This window comes from Vicia villosa, linkage group LG5, assembly GCF_029867415.1.
Source record: "Vicia villosa cultivar HV-30 ecotype Madison, WI linkage group LG5, Vvil1.0, whole genome shotgun sequence".
NCBI classification, from domain to species: Eukaryota; Viridiplantae; Streptophyta; class Magnoliopsida; order Fabales; family Fabaceae; genus Vicia; species Vicia villosa.
This window is the reverse complement of record NC_081184.1, coordinates 150,052,312-150,073,469: the sequence shown is the minus strand read 5'-3', so window position 1 is coordinate 150,073,469 and position 21,158 is coordinate 150,052,312. Positions and strand designations below refer to the sequence as shown.

The 21,158-nt window shown below is 36.7% G+C and overlaps 1 protein-coding gene across 1 annotated transcript; it reads right to left on the bottom strand.

Moving 5' to 3' along the window:
• Positions 1–2,144: 2,144 nt before the first annotated feature.
• Positions 2,145–5,296, bottom strand: LOC131607770 (uncharacterized). Its single transcript, XM_058879730.1, has 6 exons — positions 5,193–5,296; positions 4,054–4,391; positions 3,625–3,749; positions 3,136–3,456; positions 2,868–3,037; positions 2,145–2,783 (listed from the first exon to the last, which is right to left on the bottom strand). Exons 2-6 carry the CDS (start codon positions 4,387–4,389, stop codon positions 2,365–2,367), a joined length of 1,371 nt encoding a protein of 456 aa, XP_058735713.1. The 5' UTR covers positions 4,390–4,391; positions 5,193–5,296; the 3' UTR covers positions 2,145–2,364.
• Between the last annotated feature and the right edge of the window lie 15,862 nt (positions 5,297–21,158).

Sequence of the window (21,158 nt, the reverse complement as noted above, 5' to 3'; positions counted from 1 at the left end):
AGCGCATGTCAGATGAATGGAGAAGAAACACTTTAACTTCAATATATAAGAACAAGGAGGATATACAAAATTGTGCAAATTATAGGGGGATTAAACTTATGAGTCATACCATGAAGTTATGAGAAAGAGTGGTTGAACGAAGATTAAGAAATGAGTCTCAAGTCACGGAGAATCAAATTAGTTTTATGCTTGAAAGGTCAACCATGGATGCGATTTATCTATTACAGAGTGTGATGGGGCACTATCGGATGGACCAATAAGACTTGCACTTAACTTTTATTGATTTGAAGAAGGTGCATGATAGAGTACCTAGAGAAATTTTGTGGAAAACTCTAGAGAAGAAAGTGAATTAGATTGCATACATTCGAGTATTCGAGTTATTCAAGATATGTATGTATGAAGAGGTATCGTCTAATGTGCAGACACAGGGTGGAGAGACAAACAATTTTTTCATTACAACTAATTTGCATCAAAGTTCAACCCTAAGCCATACCTTTTAATCTTAATTTTAGATGTACTCACGAAACACATCCAAGAGCTAGCACCGAGATGCATGCTTTTTGCAACTGATATAGTCCTTCAAGAGTCGAAGGAGGATTTAACTGAGAGGTTGGAAACTTGGAGACAAATTTTATAAACGCGTGGTTTTCGCCTAAGTAGAAGTAAGACGGAGTATATGAAATTGAAGTTCAACAAAAGAAGAAGTGTTTATAACAGAGGTGAAATACCTTGGGTCCATAACACAAAATGATGGAGAAATAGAAGGAAAATAAACCATCGAATTCAAGCTGGGTGGTTGAAATGGAGAAGGACATCAGGTGGTTTATGTGATGCAAATGCATCGCTCGAGTTGAAGGGAAAGTTTCATCACACTGCAGTAAGACCTGCAATTTTGTGTGAGACAGAATGTAGGATGGTTAAGAATAACACGAGAATAAAGTAAGTGTAACAAATATGTTGTAATGGATGTGTGATAAGATTTTTCTGGATAAAATTAGATTTGAAAATATTATAGAGTGCCAGGGTAGCGCTTATAGTGGCAAAAAAGACTCAGATGATTTGTATGCAGAGAAAAGATCGATAGATTCTATATAAGAAGAATAAATCAGATAGAGATAATGTAAACAATTAGAGGAAAGAAAAATCTAGAAAGACTTCGAAAAATTATTAAGAAAGATCTCTAGATAAATGATTTGGATAGAAGTATAAGAGAATTTATCTTGTCACCCCCAAGTTATACATGCCACCCCATTGTACATTATTGGAAAAAATATTACTGTTGCCAAAATCATCAAAAAATAAATTTCCGGTACCTCTTTTTGGCCGATACCGGAAATTCTTTGTTTTTTTACAAAATTCCGGTATCCATATACCAGAAATTTCAAAATTTTCGGTGCAATTTACCAGAGATTTTAAAAATTCCAATAATTTTACAAATTTCATTACCCCGTCCTGGAAATTTCACGAACTTCCAGTAGAAAACCAATACTGGAAATTCCAAATTTCCGGTGTACCGGAAATTTCTTTAAAACCTGAAATTTTCTGTAATTTTATGAACTGAACTCACACCGGAAATTTGAAATATCTTGTATTTTTTCATATATCGGATATTTCAAATTTTTGGTATTAATTTTAACGGCTGCTACATACCAGAAATTTGAAATATCCGATATCGAAAATTTTTAATTTCCGGTATGTAACATCAGACACGATAAATTGGTAAATCTATCAAAATTTTCGTACGGTACCGAAAATTTCAAAAAATCTGATATTTTACAGGGGTAATGAGGTAAAAACAGCCTACTTGAGGGGTTGGCATGTATAAAATGAGGAAATGGTAAGATAAATTTTCGAAATATAATCTTTAATAAAATATTATGACGAAAATTGATCCTTATAGTCGATCCCACTCAATGGGATAATGCTTATTGGAATAATATGCTTATTGGAATAATGCTTATTTGTTGTAGTATTTACAAGTACCCAAAACATAACAAAGATGAAAAGCAAAGTAGGAACAATAATACATTTTATAAAGATTAAAAGAAAAGGAAAAAAAACAACATATTTATATGGTCCAAATACATATTTAAATATTGGCTCAACGCAATAGTTTGAACGTACAATATTTTCTAAGAAATGTGTAAGAAAAACCATGATATATATAAACAAAAGTGTAAGAAAAACCATCAAATACATATAAGATACAACAATAATTTCAGAAATGTTGGCTCAATGATCATAGAAAAACTTAAAAAATCGATACAAAATTAAACTTGACCAACAAATTTAACAATAAGATTGGCAAACAAAAATACTTCAAATGATTAACAAAATTATGTGAGAGAATAGAATACACAACTTCTAAGTCTCTACAAGAACCTGAATTCCTCCCTGACTAGTTGAAGAAGAAACATTGGAAAGCTTCAACTTGATAGCTTCAAATTCTTCATTTTCCATCTCTTGGCTACTCAACCATAGAGGTAAGCAATGATCAATCAAATCTTGTCCACAATTCAATGGTGAACCTCCCTTAAAAACCCGGCTTCTACCAAACCTTGTAATTGTTTCTAGGTTTGTATCAGAAGGTTCATCAGCGAAACACTCCAATATTTCCCTTATAGCATTGCACCATATAGGCCTAGCTACCTTAAGAAAGTCATGCAAAACTAGTACTGGAAGGTTCACGCTTCCCAGTTCAGATTCATGGTGTCCTCCTCTTCCGTGATAGTCTGCTCCTCCGATTTTCAGAAGTCCGTAAGTATCAGCCAGGTCGCTATATGCTGCGTATAAAAAATATACATTCAAGAACAAAATTAAGCTATAACACCATTTTGACGATTAAACAAATGAGAAAACTCATGTACCTGCGAGCCTTCCATCACTTTTGTAGACCTCCATCCCATGAAGGCCTGCTTCTTTTAACCTCCTGACAATGGCAACAGGGTTTTTCAAAGCCCACGGATGAGCCAGAACGGAGACACCACCGGTATCGTTAATCATTTTTATTGCCTCCTCCACATCAGGTTCACTTCCCCTGAAAATACAATAGCCATATCGTATGATGCTCAGTCATTTTTCTTAACTACACAAATAGTAGCTAGCAATCAATAACTAAAGGCAATGCAATATTACTTGGAGTAAGCAGGTCCACCGTCAAAAAGATATCGGGCAAAGGCTTGTTTGAGATTTTCAACATAACCAGCTTCAACCATAGCACGGGCTACATGGAGCCTTCCGGGAGCAACTCCGTTGCCTGCAATCCTACAAACATGCTCCCACTTAAGAGCCATTTTTAGCTTGTTCAGTTTTAAGATCATGTTCTTAGCTCGAAGGTAACGTCCGTCCCTTATGTTTAACAAAAACTTGTCCAACTTCTTAAACTTTGAAGGTCCAATACTGCTATAATATGCTAAAATATGAACAGGTTCCTCTGCTTCAGTGCCTGTCTCTCCACTGCCAACAGATTTGCAAACATCAGAACCATTGCAGAAAAAAGGATGTTAAATACAAATGATATCGACAACTATAGTTTTATAAATTTCCCACTTTTCCTCGGTAACACGGGTAACTTAAGCACCAATCCAATTAACAAGCATCAAGAATCTTGAATTTAAAAATTACCTAGGAGAATATATTGTACTAATTTCAACACCTGGAATTATCTTGATGCCATATTTACGAGCCGCTTCTACAGCCTCTGGGATGCCTGCCATAGTGTCATGATCTGTTAGAGCAAGAACTTTCACCTGTTATGAGCAAACACTGTCAATTATAAAAATGAACCTGCTAGTTTTCATACCAAGAAAACCACAAACAATATATAAACCATTGATACATAGTGTGATGGAGGGTCTCTTTGAGGGCCTACAAGTCGGACTACAGCATAGGGCCTAAAATTTGTGACGGTTAAACTACTTAAATCTGAGTACATTTTCTGTTTAACTTTAATTGGACTAAGAACAAAACAAGACAATTAAAAAAACAACAACCTTAAAAGACAAACAAAAAAGCAACACTATGATGACAACAAAAAAACAAAACAAAACTTACGCCATTCATGTGAGCTCTTTCAACAACCTTAGAAGGAGACAAAAACCCATCACTACATTTAGAATGCGAGTGCAATTCAAAGAGAATTCTATCACCATTTTTCCCCACAGGCTTCTGTACCCCAAAATCATCAACTACAGACGAAGGAGCCAAAGCCAAAGAAGAAGAAGGATGCTCCAAGAAAACCCATTCAGTAACAGACTTAAAAGCCAAAACTTGTTCATGGGTCATCTTCTTCTTGCTTCCACCTCTATTCTTATTCTTCTTCTTCTTTTTCTTATCCTTACTACCCTTAATCGAATTGCTTGTGCTCTGAACTGCGATACCGTCCCCCATAACTGGATTGAGATTTTCGCACAAAGATTGAATTTGAATTTTTGTTAGGTCATTTTAGGAGAGATGGTTCTATATAAAGGAGAGGGAAACGGATTCTCTAACTTTTTTCCGCGAACTGCACTCTGCCGTTTATATGTTTTGGTTCGTTGGATAAATTCAATGGGTGACATGATGCCACGTAGTAACTTTGTTGATTTAAAAAAAAAGCAGAATATTGGTTCTTCAACCTCCGTCCTCGTCGCCGTGACACCCATAACAACAATCATCAACCAGAGACCATTCCCACTATCAGCCGTCAGATGCATCAAGATGCTAAGATAATGGCTAGTGGCAATTTTTGTCGTTTTGAACCAGAACTAAAACAAAATAACACCAGAAACCACCTTGAATCCGATCACCGCCAATCTATATCGTCGTCATCGCCACGACCATTCACGTCGTCGTCCACAATTAAATCTCACTAAGATAAATTGCTGCAGAACGAAGAATCATTTACAGGTGATGGAGGAGGTGTGGTGACTTTGACGATAAGTGATGAAAGGGTTTGGCAACATAAGTCCTCAGGCGGTGGGTGGAGGCAAAACAACAGAGTCATGACACAGGTTATTAATTCAACCATTTTTTCAAGTTAAATTTTTCTTTTTTAATTCACAAGATTTCCACCTGTCATCATCTCGGTCTCTCAATTTATCCAACGGACAACAATAACTGAACGGTAGACTACCTTTCCCGCAATAACGTTAGACAATCTGCGTCCAAAGGAGAGGAAGAAGAAAAATAAAAGAGGGAATGAGAAAGGGTACCTGAGAGTCACAGGTGTCCTCACCCTTGAACCCTATGCTATGATAGATAGGTGTACCCAATAGATTTTGATCTGTGCCATTTACGGCTAACCCTTTTATCTTTTGTTTTGTTTCTGCATAATTCTTTTTAAAATTTAAGAGAATATTTTATCTCATCCCATGGGTCTTTTATGCACCATAAATGTTCTCTGTTTTTGTAGATATGTTTTCAGAAGTTTTTTTTTTTTTTTTTTATTTCGCAGATGCACATACAAAAGTTTCTTGAGATGTATCTACAAAAGCACTTGATGTTATATTTGCGTCAGACTCTTCTCCTCTCTCATTCTTTACATTTCTCATTTCGAAACTCTCAAACTCTCTTAACCTCAAAAATCAAACTTTCACAAAAACTGTTTTTTCTCTCTTGAATTCGGCCGTTAACGTGAACATCAACGATCAACACACTCCAACAACTTCAAAACTCAATTTAATCGATAAATTTTTGAGTTTCGAGTTATTTTAGAGTATTTCCTGTAATAGAGTTTGAATATATTTTTAGGTGTAGAAATCATTAGTTACTTTTAGAAACATAGTTTAGAGACAATGTAGGTATGGTTTGGTGTGTAAAACGGACGATCAAGCCACCAAAATGAGTTTTAACCCTCTGCAACAAAAACCAGACGCCATTTTTGCGTTTTAGGGGTTTCAGAATGTTCCGTAGATGCATCTACGGAACAAATGGAACGTTAGGTCGTTTTGTAGATGCACCCACAGAAGAAATCCAGTTTTTTGAAATGTAAGGTACTTCCGTAAATGCATCTATGGAAGAGTTCCGCAAGTGCACATACAGAAGTAAATTTGTGTTTTTGTTATAGTTAAATTGTATCTAACTCGATTTTATTTGTAATACAATGTCGACATTATGACCGATCATCCATAGAGACTTATACGTGGGACGGTTGCACAACATGCCTCCGTGTGGCGTGAAGGGATGCAGGTAATGTCACAGGTGACTGATGGAGGTGTCGTTCCAGCAGATGTACCGGCTACACCCATTCCAACAGGGCCTTCTCCATCCGTTCCAGTTGAGGGGTCTTCCCCATCTACTACTTCATCCCGGAGGTCTTGGGATAATGGTGAGGGTTCCTCACAAACGTCCGCATATGTCGTCGGGCCAGTTCTTCTACTCCGGTGCTAGTGACGGTCAATGCTGGTTCTCCGGTGCAACCTCCTGAGCTTCACGAGGAGGCTGTTGCGAGTGAGGAGTCTGTCTTCTACCCGGTGGGTCCTATAGATGTATCCATATTGATAGGGTATGCAGATCATTCAGCCAGACATATCTGGGACGGGAGATAAAATTTCGTAGACTTTGCTTATTAATTATTGGGTTAATAGCCATTTACCCCCTGCCATATAGGCGAGTTTTGATTTACCCCCCTTTAAAAAAAATTGGATTACCCCCTATAATTTTAAAATTCTAAGTCTTTTACCCCCTAAGAGGATGTAAAATATATATTTTTGATTTATTCCCCTGGTTTTTACACGCTTAAGGGGGTGCCAAAAAATTATAGGGGGGTAATCCAAAACTTTTTTTTTAAAGGGGGATAAATCAAAAGTCGCCTATATGGCAGGGGGATAAATGGCTATTAACCCTTAATTATTTCTAACTTTGCTTATTATTAACAATGTTTTTTTTTTGAAAATTTCTAGATAGGGATCCCCAGAAGTTCTATAACTAAGGCCGGAAGATTGTCGCTCTCGTGCAGCCTACTGAGCCGTGGTTCCAGGATGTCCCCTCAGCTTCAGGGCTGAAGGACCTTTGTCATATCGGGTTCCACACGATACATAGTGGGATACTTATGGAATTTGCTGAGAGGTGGCATCCAGAGACTTCGTCATTTCATCTTCCTCATGGTGAGGTTACCATCACTCTTGACGATGTCGCATGCCTTCTGCATATAATGTTGGACCCTTTTAAACACCTATTGAAGATGCTGAGTGTGAAGTGTGGCTGTACTGGACTTCATTATAATATCGTCCATGTACACTTCCAACATTTCTCCTATATTTTCTCAAAAGATTTTGTTCATCATTCTTTGGTAGATTGCTCCAGCATTTTTCAGCAAGAATGACATGACATTGTGCTGGTAATTGGACTGCTCGGTCATGAGCGCAGTCTTTACTCGGTCGGGTCCAAACATTGGTATTTGGTTATATCTAGAGTATGCTTCAATGAAGGATAATAATTGATAGTCGTCCGAATTGTCAACGACTTGGTCGATGTTCTGAAGAGGATATGAATCTTTTGGACATGCTTGATTGAGGTCGGTGTAATTGACACACACCCTTTATTTACCCAAGGCCTTCTTAACTAGAACCATGTTAGATAACCATTCAATATACTTTGCTTCCGAAATAAACTTGGCATCTAATTGGCCTCTCATAGTGTTTTCGATGGCCTGAATCTTTTCACGAGATTGTTTTCTCCAATGTTGGGACACATACCTGGCACCGACATCTAGGTTCAAATGATGGTAAGCTACTTAGGGATCGATGTCGGGCATTTTGTGTGGAGAGATGACGAACATGTCAACATTTTCTTGGAGGCATTCGATTAACATGGACTTTACCTTGGGGGAGAGTCTGAACCTGATCTTCACTGACCTGGACAAATTCTCTCCAAGATGCACGAAATCAAACTCATTGTCCATGGTAGGTCTAATTCGTCTTCCCGCGCATCTAGGTCAAATTCATCACCGCTTATTGACTCTAATGTTAGGACATTCTCAAGGATTATCCTCCTGATTCTTCTTGCCTACCGTAAATCTGAATCAATTGTGCCTGGTGCTCCTTTTTCGTCATGGTAGGCTATCTTCAAGTGAACGATAGAAGCGACTACATCTAACCTCGCTAAGAAGAATCTTCTTAGAATGCCTTTGAAGGCGCTTCTGCACTATATTAGGAGGAACATAGGAGTCACTTTCCTCAGCAAACATATCTAAGCCAGTTTGCATAAGACCTAGCAGTTCCAACGCGTCTTCATAAAGGACATTGCAAGAGTTCCCGTAGTTTACCAACAGTCCTGCCAAGGCTTGGTTGGTGATGACAACTGCGATAACTAGCGGTAGTTCAGAGTTTGTGATTCCGTTGAGCTTTTCTCTATCTATAAATCCTAGCTCTGACTTGTTGATAGGATGAACAGAACATGATTATAGAGAAAGGGAAATTGCAAGGAACTTGTAATTTTTCATTGACAAACAAAGGAAATACAATCTAAAAAACTACAAGAGCAGTTTACTCTCTCAGAAGATAACTTCTTCTGGCCTAATAACATCCAAATAAATTTCTCACCTAACATAAAAGACAACAAACAATAAAGTTAAATACAATCCACAACATCAGCCAATAACTAACTATTTGAATTTAAACTAACAAAATAATATTATATTACTTATTTATTTTATTTCCCCTTTGATAAACCCTCCAAATGACGGGTTTAACCTTCTCCTTAGTCTGTGCGCTATCATTGCCGCCTCCAAGAGAAATAACCTTGTCCTCAAGGCTGAAGGAAGGAAATTGAACAGTGATGAAATCATTATCTTCCCAAGTAGCTTCCTCAATAGGCTTGTTCTTCCAATGGATAAGCACTTGAGAAGTAAATATACCATGTCGGACTAGTGCCCGTTGATCTAAAGATGTCTCTGGTTTCCACATGGAATCTTCATTAACCTCTAAACTAGCAGGGAGAGTTGGATTAACAACAGCATCGCCAACCGCTTTCTTAAGCAAGGAAATATGGAAAACAGGATGGATCCGAGATGTAGGAGGTAACTCCAACCTGTAAGCAACAGTTCCGACACGTTCAATCACCTTAAGCGGACCAAAATACCTTGGAGACAACTTGGGACAAATTCTAGCCGCAATAGATTGTTGCACGTGAGGTCTGAGCTTCAAGAAAACCAAGTCACCAACTTCAAAAGAGCGTTCTTGACGATGTTTATCTGCTCGTGTCTTCATCCGATCACGAGCACGGGATAAATGATGCTTCAGTTGTCACAAGCATTCATCACGATCAGCCAAGTCTCGTTGAACAACCTCCACCTTAACTTTGCCCAGTAAATAATTAATGATTACCGGAGGGGAACAACCATACACCAGTTCAAATGGAGTTGTACTTGTAGAAGCCTGAAAAGTAGTGTTGTACCAATATTCTGCCCAAGAAAGAAACTTGGCCCACGTCTTAGTCTGGTCAACAATAAAACAACGAAGAAAAGTCTCCAGACAACGGTTAACTACTTCTGTCTGCCCATCAGTATGAAGGTGGTATGTCGTGCTGAGCTTCAAATGTGTACCTTGTTGTTTAAAGAGTTCCTGCCTGAAATTACTAATAAAGATGGGATCTCTATCACTCACAATAGATTCCAAAATTCCATGAAGTCGAACTACGTCTTTGGTGAAAGTTTCAGCCAAAGATCTTGCAGAATAAGGACGCTTAAGAAGGATGAAATGAGCATATTTGGACAGCCTGTCTACCACCACAAAAATAGCTTCGAATCCCTTGGACTTTGGAAGACCAGTAATGAAGTCCATAGAAATATCTGCCCACACTTGATTCGGTATTGGAAGCGGCTGAAGAAGACCACCTGGTGTTGAAGTTGCATACTTGTTGCATTGACAGACAATATATTTCTATACAAAATTTTGGATATCCTTCTTCATACCAATCCAATACAAATTAGCAGCCAAACGGCGATAAGTGCGATAAAACTCGGAATGCCCACCCTGAGGGGTACTGTGAAATTCCTTGAGAATTATCAGAACAAAAGTAGATGAAGCAAACATAACTAATCTTTTCTGATACAAAAGAACCCCATTCTGTAGTGCAAACCCAGGTTTGGTTGTTTCCCCCTTTTGCAAAGCAGAAATGATTGCCAGTAATGTTGGATCCTGTTGTATTTCTTCATGGACAACCTTGAAATTTAACCACTCAGGACGGAAACTCATAGAATAGAGTGTTGACCTGTCATCTGAATCAGCAAGTACCGCCATGGAGTTGTTTGGAGAAGTATCAAACTGACGGGACAATGCATCAGCACCCTTGTTCTCAAGACCAGGTTTATAAACTACGTCAAATTGATATCCCAAAAGCTTAGCCACCCAATTTTGTTGGTCCATTGTGGTTATACGTTGCTGCATTAATTGTTTCAAACTCTTTTGATCTGTACACACCGTGAACTTGTTCCTTATGAGATATGAGCGCCAATGTTGGATTGCGAGCGCCACAACCATTAATTCTTTTTCATATGCTAATTTGTTTAAATTACGATCACTTAGACCCTTGCTGAAAAATGCAATAGGCTTCTTGTCTTGTATCAATATTCCACCCAACCCATTTTCGGACGCATCACTCTCAATAAAGAATTCTTTGGTGAAGTCAAGCAATGCTAAAACTGGGGCTGAAGTTTCCTTGTGCTTAAGTTCCTCAAAAGCTGCTTGTTCCTTGGCTCCCCACTTAAAACCCTCTTTCTTAGTTAACTCAGTTAATGGTCTTGCAATCTTGCCATAATCTCGAATGAACTTTCTGTAATGCCCGGTCTAACCCAGAAAACCTCTGATACCTCTGATACCAAAAACAGGTCTAAACACTGACCCATGTGACCTTTGCGGTGTCCAATCTCTTTGGCCTTCTTCCAATTCACGTTATACTGCTCGAGCCTCGCTCATTAACTTTGCTCTTGACATAGGACCCATAGCGATCATGATGCGAACCTTTCCCCTGATTTTTTCCTTCAAACCATAAACAAAATAACCCAACTATTGATCATTGGGTAATCGGGGCAGTTGTGCTACAAACCTCTCAAAATCTTCTATGTATTCTTCAATTGTTCCTTCCTATTGAAGCGCATAAAGTTGTTTAAATACATTCCCATCACTACACCAGCATACCTCTTAAGAAGTGCATCTTTCAAATTCTCCCATGTTAATGTTTCATTCTCCTCCAACAGTCCTTTAAAAAAATGAATTGTTGGACCATCCATACATAATTGTGCCAAATTCACTTTGATTTCTGGTACGATATTCTGCACACTGAAATAGACTTCTGCCATAGCAATCCAACCAGCAGGATCATCACCATTAAACATTGGTAATTCCACCTTCTTCACAGATAGGCGAAATTCATCCAAAGCTTCACCATGTAAACCTGATTTTTTCTTTTCGGTAGCAACTGACTCATGATTTTGCGATGATTCTTCCATATCCTTCTCCTTATTCGAATTTAATAAAGAGATGATTTTCTCTTGATTGTCTTTATTTTGATTCTGCATTCCATGTAAAGAAACCTCCAAAGTTGCAATTTTCTCTTCAAGTGCAGTCACTTTGGCCTCCATCTTCTTCGGTGGCATCTGATTTTAGAAATTCACTGACTCCGTCTCGAGAATCCGGCAAGTCGGACCAATTTGATAGGATCAACAAAAGATAACTTCTTCTGGCCTAATAACTTCCAAATAAACTTCTCACCTAACATAAAAGACAACAAACAACAAACTTAAATACAATCCACAACATCAGCCAATAACCCCCAATAACTAACTATTTGAATTTAAACTAACACAATAATATTATATTACTTATTTATTTTATTTCTCCTTTGATAAACCCTCCAAATGACGGGTTTACCCTTCTCCTTAGTCTGTGCGCTATCACTTGTCAACTTGCTGAATTCTTGAATCGGCGTCAAGTAAGAAACAATTGGGGAACAATGAAGCATTGGACGAGGTGGTGTTTTAAAGTGAGTGGATCAACGATAATGATGATATGTGAAAGACCATATCTGAAGCAGAATCAGTTTTTCAATCTTTTCAGATGTTACCGCTTACGCTTGATTTGTTCCCGGTAGAGATCTTTCTTGAGGTTGAGAACGAGTTCTTCTTGACAAAAACGCGGCAATTGAGAGTCGTTTCCCACAGACGACACCACTATTCCGTTTTAGAACCAGAAATAGAGATAGACGAGACAGATGCGAAGGAGTAATGCTTTCGATGCGGCGGAACATGGGTGTATTTGCAAGGTTAGCACGCTGATGCTCAAGTCAGTATGTGATAGAATATAGAGTATTCAAAATGTGTTTGAAACTTCTTACCTCAGATGGAGCCATTTCCTATATATAGTAGAGAGAAATAACGACCTCTCTATCTTTCAAGCGTGAAATGCTGAGGACCGTTGGATGTGCCTCAGGCATAGACCCTCTTTAACAAGATATAGGAAAATCCAAAAGTGAGGAGAAGATTCTAGAAATGCAACCGTGTAATCGGTCAAGGGACTATGACCCAAAACAAACTATCTCAAGATCGTCGGTCTCAAAAGAATATGGCTGGCACATAACACACGTTGTGACCAAATGAGTTTGAATGTGCGAATTGTATGATGACATTATGTGAATTTTGAGCTGATTCTTGCTTTAAACAAGTTGTTTTCGCCATGGAAATTGCTTAATCTCTGAGAAGAAAATGAAGATTTCCTATTAATGAGACTTCTTTAAAGTTATAGAGAGAAGCATGTGAGTTTGAATCTTAAGCTGATACCATATTGAAAAAATGAATGACTATGTAATTCAAAGTTCTTCTTTATTTTTCAAACTTTTACAATTGCTCTTCAACGAACTTTAATACAATGACAGTTACTTACATCAATCCAATTAAGAAACTGTAACTACTCTAATAAAGTAAAGCATAATAAACTTCTAACTAAATTAAACTAATGCTATATTTAATAATTATATATTTTTGTGTTAGAAACCAGATTATTCAACTAGTGATCCTCTAATTTTTAAAACATTTACATGAACCATACATCAGACATTGATTGTTTTATGTAAGTGAATCAGCTCAGCTGATGCTTTCTCAAGGCCTTCAACCTCAATTTTTGGTTTTCTTACCTTAAATGATGTTATGTCCAGAACTAATCAGAACGCATCTAATGATATAAGTACGTACAAGCGTCATAATGCGCATCAATGTTTGGTCGCTTTTAACTTTCACATAGCTATTTATCAGTGTCTGAACGCTGTACACACTGCTTGCTGATTCCATGAAATGTCTGCAACAAAGGACATACAAATTAATAACTCATAAATCTTTTTTCTCAACATGAATTGCATTTGCATGCATGAGTGGTGTGCAGTGTGACGTACTTGTTGCAACGTTGTAATCAAAATCAGATCGTTACTATAATTGGGTAACACTTGATTACAGTTGAGTACAATCAAACTTACGTATTTGGAGAAAACTTGGAAGAGCCCTAATCAATAGACCACCAATATGTGCAACGCCTTTACGATATGTCAGGATCTAGTGTATATATGCAGGCACTGGCAATATATGGCAATGGAGACATGGAGTGTCTTGTGGATTAAAGCATGCTCCTATTCTAAAATGGATCGAAGGGACCGAATGGGTCATTATTATTGGAAGCTCTTTTAGTACACAAGTTAGTTGCATGTGAGGATGTTGAAGTCAGCCTGCAGCAACATGATGTTTAATCGATTTCGCATTCAAATTATCATGATTGCTTCATGTAAATTTTTTTTATGCATGTGCGGTACTCCTATTGTATATACAACTACCCTCCTCTCCTTTTAATTTATATTAAAAAAATTGATAGTGCAATGTGTATGAGGTCCATGAGAGGACACGAGACTGATGCACCATAAGGTCCACCAAGTCACCCTCTAATGAGATCGGCCACCACCTGTTTATTAGATATATTGTCAATTTATTGAATGGGTCCTATTTATGGAATAACCTGTTTGACATCAGGGAATGCGGAAGCGACGTGTCTACAGTTCATTGCAATGTAGAATGAGTCATGAAGAAGTTAATCACACTCCCCTGAATATTGGTAGATTAACTATTCATTCCTACATCTTTTTAGAAACGGTTGCTATTTCCAAAAAGAGACATATGATTCAGGCCCAAGAGGACAATAAATACCTCTACACTAAAGTTGAGGAGGACAATCAGATTCTCATACAGAAAACCACATGTAAAAATCTTCTCTCCTCCTATGTGAATTAGCTTTCAACCCTACAACAAACCTTAAAATCTCTGACAATCCTTAATCACTAAGAGTTGTCACGTATTGTACTTTTAGAAAGTACAATAGACATCCACCATGGGATCCGTTAAAACTGATTTAGGCTACCATATTAACACATTGTCAGATTACTGCCTTCAAATTCAATCTCTCTAACCATCATGCTAAAAAAAGACAACAACTCCGACCAACGAAGAACTTGAAGACGAGGAAAGCGCCATAGCAGAGATGCATGATGATATGGAAAATCTACGTCGGCGCCGCCAGAACTAAACTGTGAAAGAAAACATCTCCATATTCTGCAGACCCCCAACCTCTCCCAAACGAAATATGGCAAGCGCCCGTCCCGAAGAATTTTAAACTGCCTTCATTGGCCAAGTTCGATAGACATAGTTACCCGTATGAACACGTCGCCTCCATCAACACGCAAATGAATATCGTTGGAGTCTTTGATTCCCTGAAGTGAGGGCTCCTCTATGACTCGTTTAAAGACGAAGCCATGAGATTGTACATGGGTCAGCCGCGACTCTCCATCACCAGCTATTAGCACTTGGTAAAGATACTAGTCTACCAGTTTGCAACAAAAGGCACAAAAAGATGGTCGTCACCACCCTCTTCAACATTCGCCAAGCCCCCTCTGAATCTTTTAGGGAGTATCTCGTCCGCTTCAACGAGGCGACAATCAAGATTATTCATCCAAACCAAGAAATATTCGTAGGAGCATTTTAGAATGTGCTCAGTGCGGGACACTTCAAGGAGTCCCTCGCCCAGAGGCCAACAACGTCCATGGTGGAATTAGTGACACAGGTCGAATATTACATAATGGCAAGGAAAGCAATGGTGAAAAGAATGCTCGAGATGCGACAGAGTGTACCTCCAATGTTGAAAGCTCATGAAAGAATAACCACACGTCTCCCTTCAGAGGCAGGAAAACATTCAAGCAAACTAGGAATACCACCGAAAGCTTTGTTCCTTTGAACACTCGTTGTAACACCTCAGACTACGTTCAGAATTATCGACTGACCCCACAAACCTCAGCATGCTTAGACCTCACTCGCACGCTTTCCGGTAAACTTCCCAGAAGGTCACCCATCCCAGAAGTGCTCCAAGTCAAGCACGCTTAACTATGAAGTTCTTATGAAACGGACTACTGAAAAGAAGATGCATCTTGTTTGTATAGGTAGTACCCATCAATCCTTATAAGCTTTTCCTTCAACCATGCAGTCCCATACCTGCACGGCCTCAGGATCTCTCTCATTCCGATGTGGCGACCACTCCTTGCCATATTCGGCCTCGAGTGTTACATGCGGTGCAACCACCCCCGTTTTCTTCGGTTTCAGGTGTTACATGCCCACCAGCTTCCGCATGGTTCGTCCTCAAACCACATCGTACTGGGAGAGGTCTGCCTCTTATATCATTTGTAACGCCCCAGACTGCATTCGGGATTATCGACTGACCCCACAAACCAACACGAGTCTTTTCAACATGCTTTGACCTCACTCACACGCTTTCCAAAAAACTTTCCAGAAGGTCACCCATCTCAGAAATGCTCCAAGTCAAACACAATTAACTATGGAGTTCTTATGAAACGGGCTACTGAAAAGAAGATGCATCTTGTTGGTATAGGTAGTACCCATCAATTCTTATGAGCTTTTCCTTCAACCGTGCAGTCCCATATCTGCACGGCCTAGAGTGTTACATGCGGTGCAACCACCCCCCCCCCACCTTCTTCGGCCTCGGTGTTACACTCGTCAGGAGCAGATATTACGAGAAGCCCTCCACATGCATAATATCCCTCAACTGCCAGCTCCAAAAGCATGTGTCATAGAATCCTAGCCTAACGGTTGGTGCAAGTTCCATAAAGTCAAAGGACACCATACTGAGGACTGCCATTTTCTTAAAAAGAAAATAGAATGCCTGATCCGGGAGGTGCACCTAAATAAGTATATCAAGGGTGATACAACTCGAGGGCCATGAAAATATAACTCTCAGAGGTGAGATTTGGATCCAATAATGGAAAAAACCAAGCAATAGAGGCGACGATAGTGTTGTTCGCCACACTCTAAATACCATCACAGGAGGATTCACTTGGGACGCAGAAATTACTCTCGTTGTAAAAGGTATGTGGGCCAAATTCAACTATTAACAGTTTGTCCAGTGACTCCCACATAACGATGAATACATGGTCATCATTCTGAGATGTGACGATTTGGAGATTTAAAGGGCCTTAATTGATCAAGGGAGCCCTCTAAACATACTCCATTGGGATACATTTGAGATGTTTCTCCGGGACTTATATGACCTCAAGTCCTTCTAAGTATCATTGGTGGGATTTTTGGGTGAACTAGTACATGTGAAAGGTTACATAACATTGAAGATCACCTGTGAAGTAGAAGAAAAAAATAACCGTGAGATGGAGAAAGAAAAAATTAATATTTAGAAATAAGGAATTTGTCTCTCAAATTAAGGCAGTAGTTGATTAAAGTAAAATAGATTTTGTGTTGATAGTAACCTGTGAGATCAAATAAATTGTTAACTTTATTACAATTAAAAATATAGATTATTACTCCATTTGTCTCACAATAGATGTCCTCTTTGAATTTTTCAAACTTTTTAAGATAATGATTAATTATGTTGATTTCAATGATAAAATGAATGTCATTTACTAAAATAACATTATTAATAATAGGTAGTGGAGTAATTAAATGAATTAAAACACAGTAAATAAGGGTAAATTAATGAGAGAAAAAAATATAGCACTGAGATTCTAAATGGACAAATAATTTGAGACAAATAAAAATAAGAAAGATGACACTTATTGTTAGACGGATGAAGTAGTATTTTTTGTGGTAATAAATAAATAGAGAAACAAAATTAAAATGAAAGTGAAAAAATATAGAAGAAAGAAATGTGAGAGGGATTTAAAATTTTAACAAAAGAGAGAACGAGTGGTTGTAATGTTTAATAATGATTTAATTGATGAAGATTGAAAATTGAATGTCACATCAGAATCGGTTAGATATATAGTAAATTGTTAAAATTAGATATTTAAAAATAGGAGATAGAAATGAAAAAAAAATATTATTTAATTATTTAAATGTTTTTTTAGAGTATTTATACAGTAGTGAATAAAATAAAATAGAAAACAATTAATGAGTTGTCAGCCACATGACAGTAAACAAGTTACATCATCAAAACTGATAGAAGATCCTAACATTGAAATATCTGACACATAAAGATTAACGAGATTAATTACTATACAATGTTAGTGTAAAAATTTTTACACAGTTAGTGTATCACAACTATTCATAAATATTATTTTATAAATAAGTTAAATAAAAGATAAATTTCAATTAATATTTAATTATTATGATTCAGTGAAAGTGTAAAACTCCTTTATACTGTCATGGCATAGCAATTTAATTCAAGATTAATTTGACATATTAACATAATCAAAGACATTTTATTGGGAGCGGCTTACAAACATAGACCAATTTAATTTACTTGTAATTCATTTACTCTTGTAGTTACAAATATCAATTCATGTAGTTAAGATAAAAATTACACGTACAAATTTTTTATGAGTTTAAATGTTTTTTTTTTTTAATTTGTTTGTCGCTCTATTTTAAAATTTAGTTTTTTAGTCCTTTAATTTTACTTCTCTTAAAAGGAAAATTCTTAGGTGGACACGGACCTAAGACTATGTATAATGGGGGTGTTGAATTTTTTTTTCAACTGTTGAATTCATGCAATGATATGTTTAATAGCTTGTTTAATATGACGTGGATTACTTTGTGTTGAAAGAATTCAACATGTTGAATGAATGAGAGTGGGGGTCACATACAATATTTTGCAAAATCCTATTGGTTGTTGTGATTATTTGAATTTTTCAATGTGTTGTGAATGGTAGTAAAGTAGGGTGTTGAATTTTATTAAACAAAACTATTGTAGTGAGTAAAAGTTGAATGTGTGTTGAATTATTAGGTGGAAGAAAGAGAAGATGATGTGGAGTATAAAAAGTGAAAAAGTAGGGTGTTGAATTTGGAAACCATTGTAAATAGTCTAAGAAATTGTTTTACACACAACCAATCACATAATTTTAATTAAAATTGGTTTGGTCTCTCTTCACTTTTGCACATGTGACAATAATAAATAGGATAAAAAATCAGGTAAATTTTTTGATACCCATGAATTTAAGTTGGGTACTGGTACCTTTAGTATAATTTGTATTAAAATTTTAATTTATTTTAAAAAATGAATAAAAATAAATAGTGACATGGCGTTGGATCATAGTGTCTGATTAGTTAAGAGTACTAGTACGGTAGTACCCAACTAAATTCAAGGGTACCAGGGTGTTCACCTACTAATGTTTAAAGATGTAACAATACTAATTAGAATAAAAAATAAGAATATTCTTAATCAATATTTGTAATATTATTTAATAAAATTTTTATTAATCAATCTTTTAAAAAATAAAAAATATAATTTTAAAAATATTTTTTACATAAAAATTTAATAAATATTAATTAACAATTTTTCCTCACTTCCAAAACTTGTGTTATTAAATTGATTAAATAATCTCATTAAATTAATATTTAATGAGATTTAAATAAATTAAATTGATTACTCATCACTGTACAAATCCTTCAAACATATCTCTAGATGAAGCTCTCCTGCACCAGCAATAATGTGTTCTCCACACTCTTCAATAGTACAACAAACAACCATAGGATCTGACTTAGCCAAACGTTTGAGACTCTCAACTAGCGTAGGAAGATCTGAAGCAACCTTGCACTGAACAGCAACACGCACAATAGGAGTTACAGAAAACTCCATACTCTTCCTCCCACGCTTGTAACTTGATTTTGGGTTTCTATTTAAAGCCTAAACTCACTTCATTTTCCATCTGGGTATTGTGAGTTGTGATTGAATACAATTTTATACACCGAATGGTGTTTGTCACTAGCAAAAGTATTGATTTTCTTTTTCAGGATCTACAGGGCTTCATCTGAATCCTTCAAAATGTAAAATTTTCTATGGAGGTGTGGAGGATAACATAATGGTTAGTATTAGAGCAGCAACCTTGTTTGCTGAACCCTTTCAGATATCTAGGTGTGTCTCTTACAAGAAAAAAGCTGTCAATTCATCACTACATTTAGTTGGTGTAACGGTTGATACGTGGCTGCAGGTTATTCATGACCCTATGAAATGGAATGATGAATTGAAATGGATCATGAGATCTAGTCAAGGAAAAGGGTGGAAGGCGCAATTATTCAAGAGTGCTGTTGCCGAAACAATTTATCTTATGGAAATATATGAATGATGTATGCTTTGGCAACAAAGTATATAATACAAATATAGAAGAAGACATTATTAATATATTATAGTGTATAGAGGTTAGAGACTTGGAGGAGTCAAAAACTTAAAGAGCACATTGCTCATTTGCTAATCTGGGTTAAGCTTCTCTTTTGGGTTTATTTGTCCCTTTTGTGGATTGGATCACTTGTGATCACTTTGTATGGTCTTGAATTTTTGAATTCATATAACAAAGTTTTATTTGATTAAAAAAAAGTATTGATTTTGTTTAGAAAAACTTGGTTTCTTGTGGCTGTTCTTCTAATGCTTCGTTTCATAGGTATAATAAGGTGAGGAATTTAATTTCATGCTAAAGTGAATTTTAAAGGGTGTGGAAATGGAGCTTGTGAGTACCTAGATGGGTTTGTTTTCCCTTCTTTTTCTCGGTTTATATTTCTTCTGTATGTAATTTTCTCTCTCTTTGCTATTTTATCTGTTTTCACTTTTATTTCTGTGTTCTTCTTTCAAATGTACTCAACCATTTCCCGTGAGATTCGTAACTAGTTTTGTTGGGATAGTTAATCAATCATCTTTCCTCTATTGATAAAAGAAGAGTTAAAAGTAAGGTGTATCAAACGGTTTCACAATCTATCCTATATTGCCAAAATCTGTCTAAATACAATATCACTATCAAAATCGTGCTTCCGATAACATGAGGGTGCAGATCGAGAAACTATTGATGTATCAGTCTTCTATCCAACCCATCATTGACATTTCTCCTAAAAGTCAATCTTTAAAATTTCAACTACTGATATCAGATAGACCTAAAAGTCAATCTTTAAAATTTCAACAAATTTCTACTATCTGTGTTCTAAATTTTGAATTCCCCTTCCCATCATTGTTTCTAATGGCAGAGAATGCACAATAACATAGATTTACAAGATTCGGCCACCACCAACAAACATTAGACATACTCTTTTGTAAACAAACAGCTCATGCTCAACGGCTGAAAATACGGATGATAAGACCAGCCAACTATCTTAGTTTACATCAAACTGAGTGACAGCATGTATAACTAAGGGTAAATATGAAATTGCATTTTTAGCATCTAAACACCACTAAGCAGACTTCAGACAAAATACACACTAGGGACTGAATGTTCAAGTTGGTATACCGTAAACGGATGCAAACCAAACAAGGCAAAAATTTGTTACTGTCATGTAGATCCATAAGTAAGTAGTATTTTACATTCATTAGCAGCAATTCTTTCAATTGAGACTCAAATTAATCATCTTTGTATTGTTTAATGTTCCAATACATGATATTTCATTCCAACTAAGCAAATAGACTTCATGAATAGAAAGGCTATATAATATTAGCAAAATGATAAAATATGGTTATCCCTTATGATGTCAAGGTCCCAACTATGAAGAATTCAAGATCAAATAAAATATCACATAGATATACAAGAGAAATAGATTTTGCTGACAATATTATCACCATGGATGCAATATAAAAAGATAACATTTGCACCATGAAAATACTACAAAAGTCACAAAACCTAAACAACACAAGTCTGACGGCTATAATGTAGAGAAA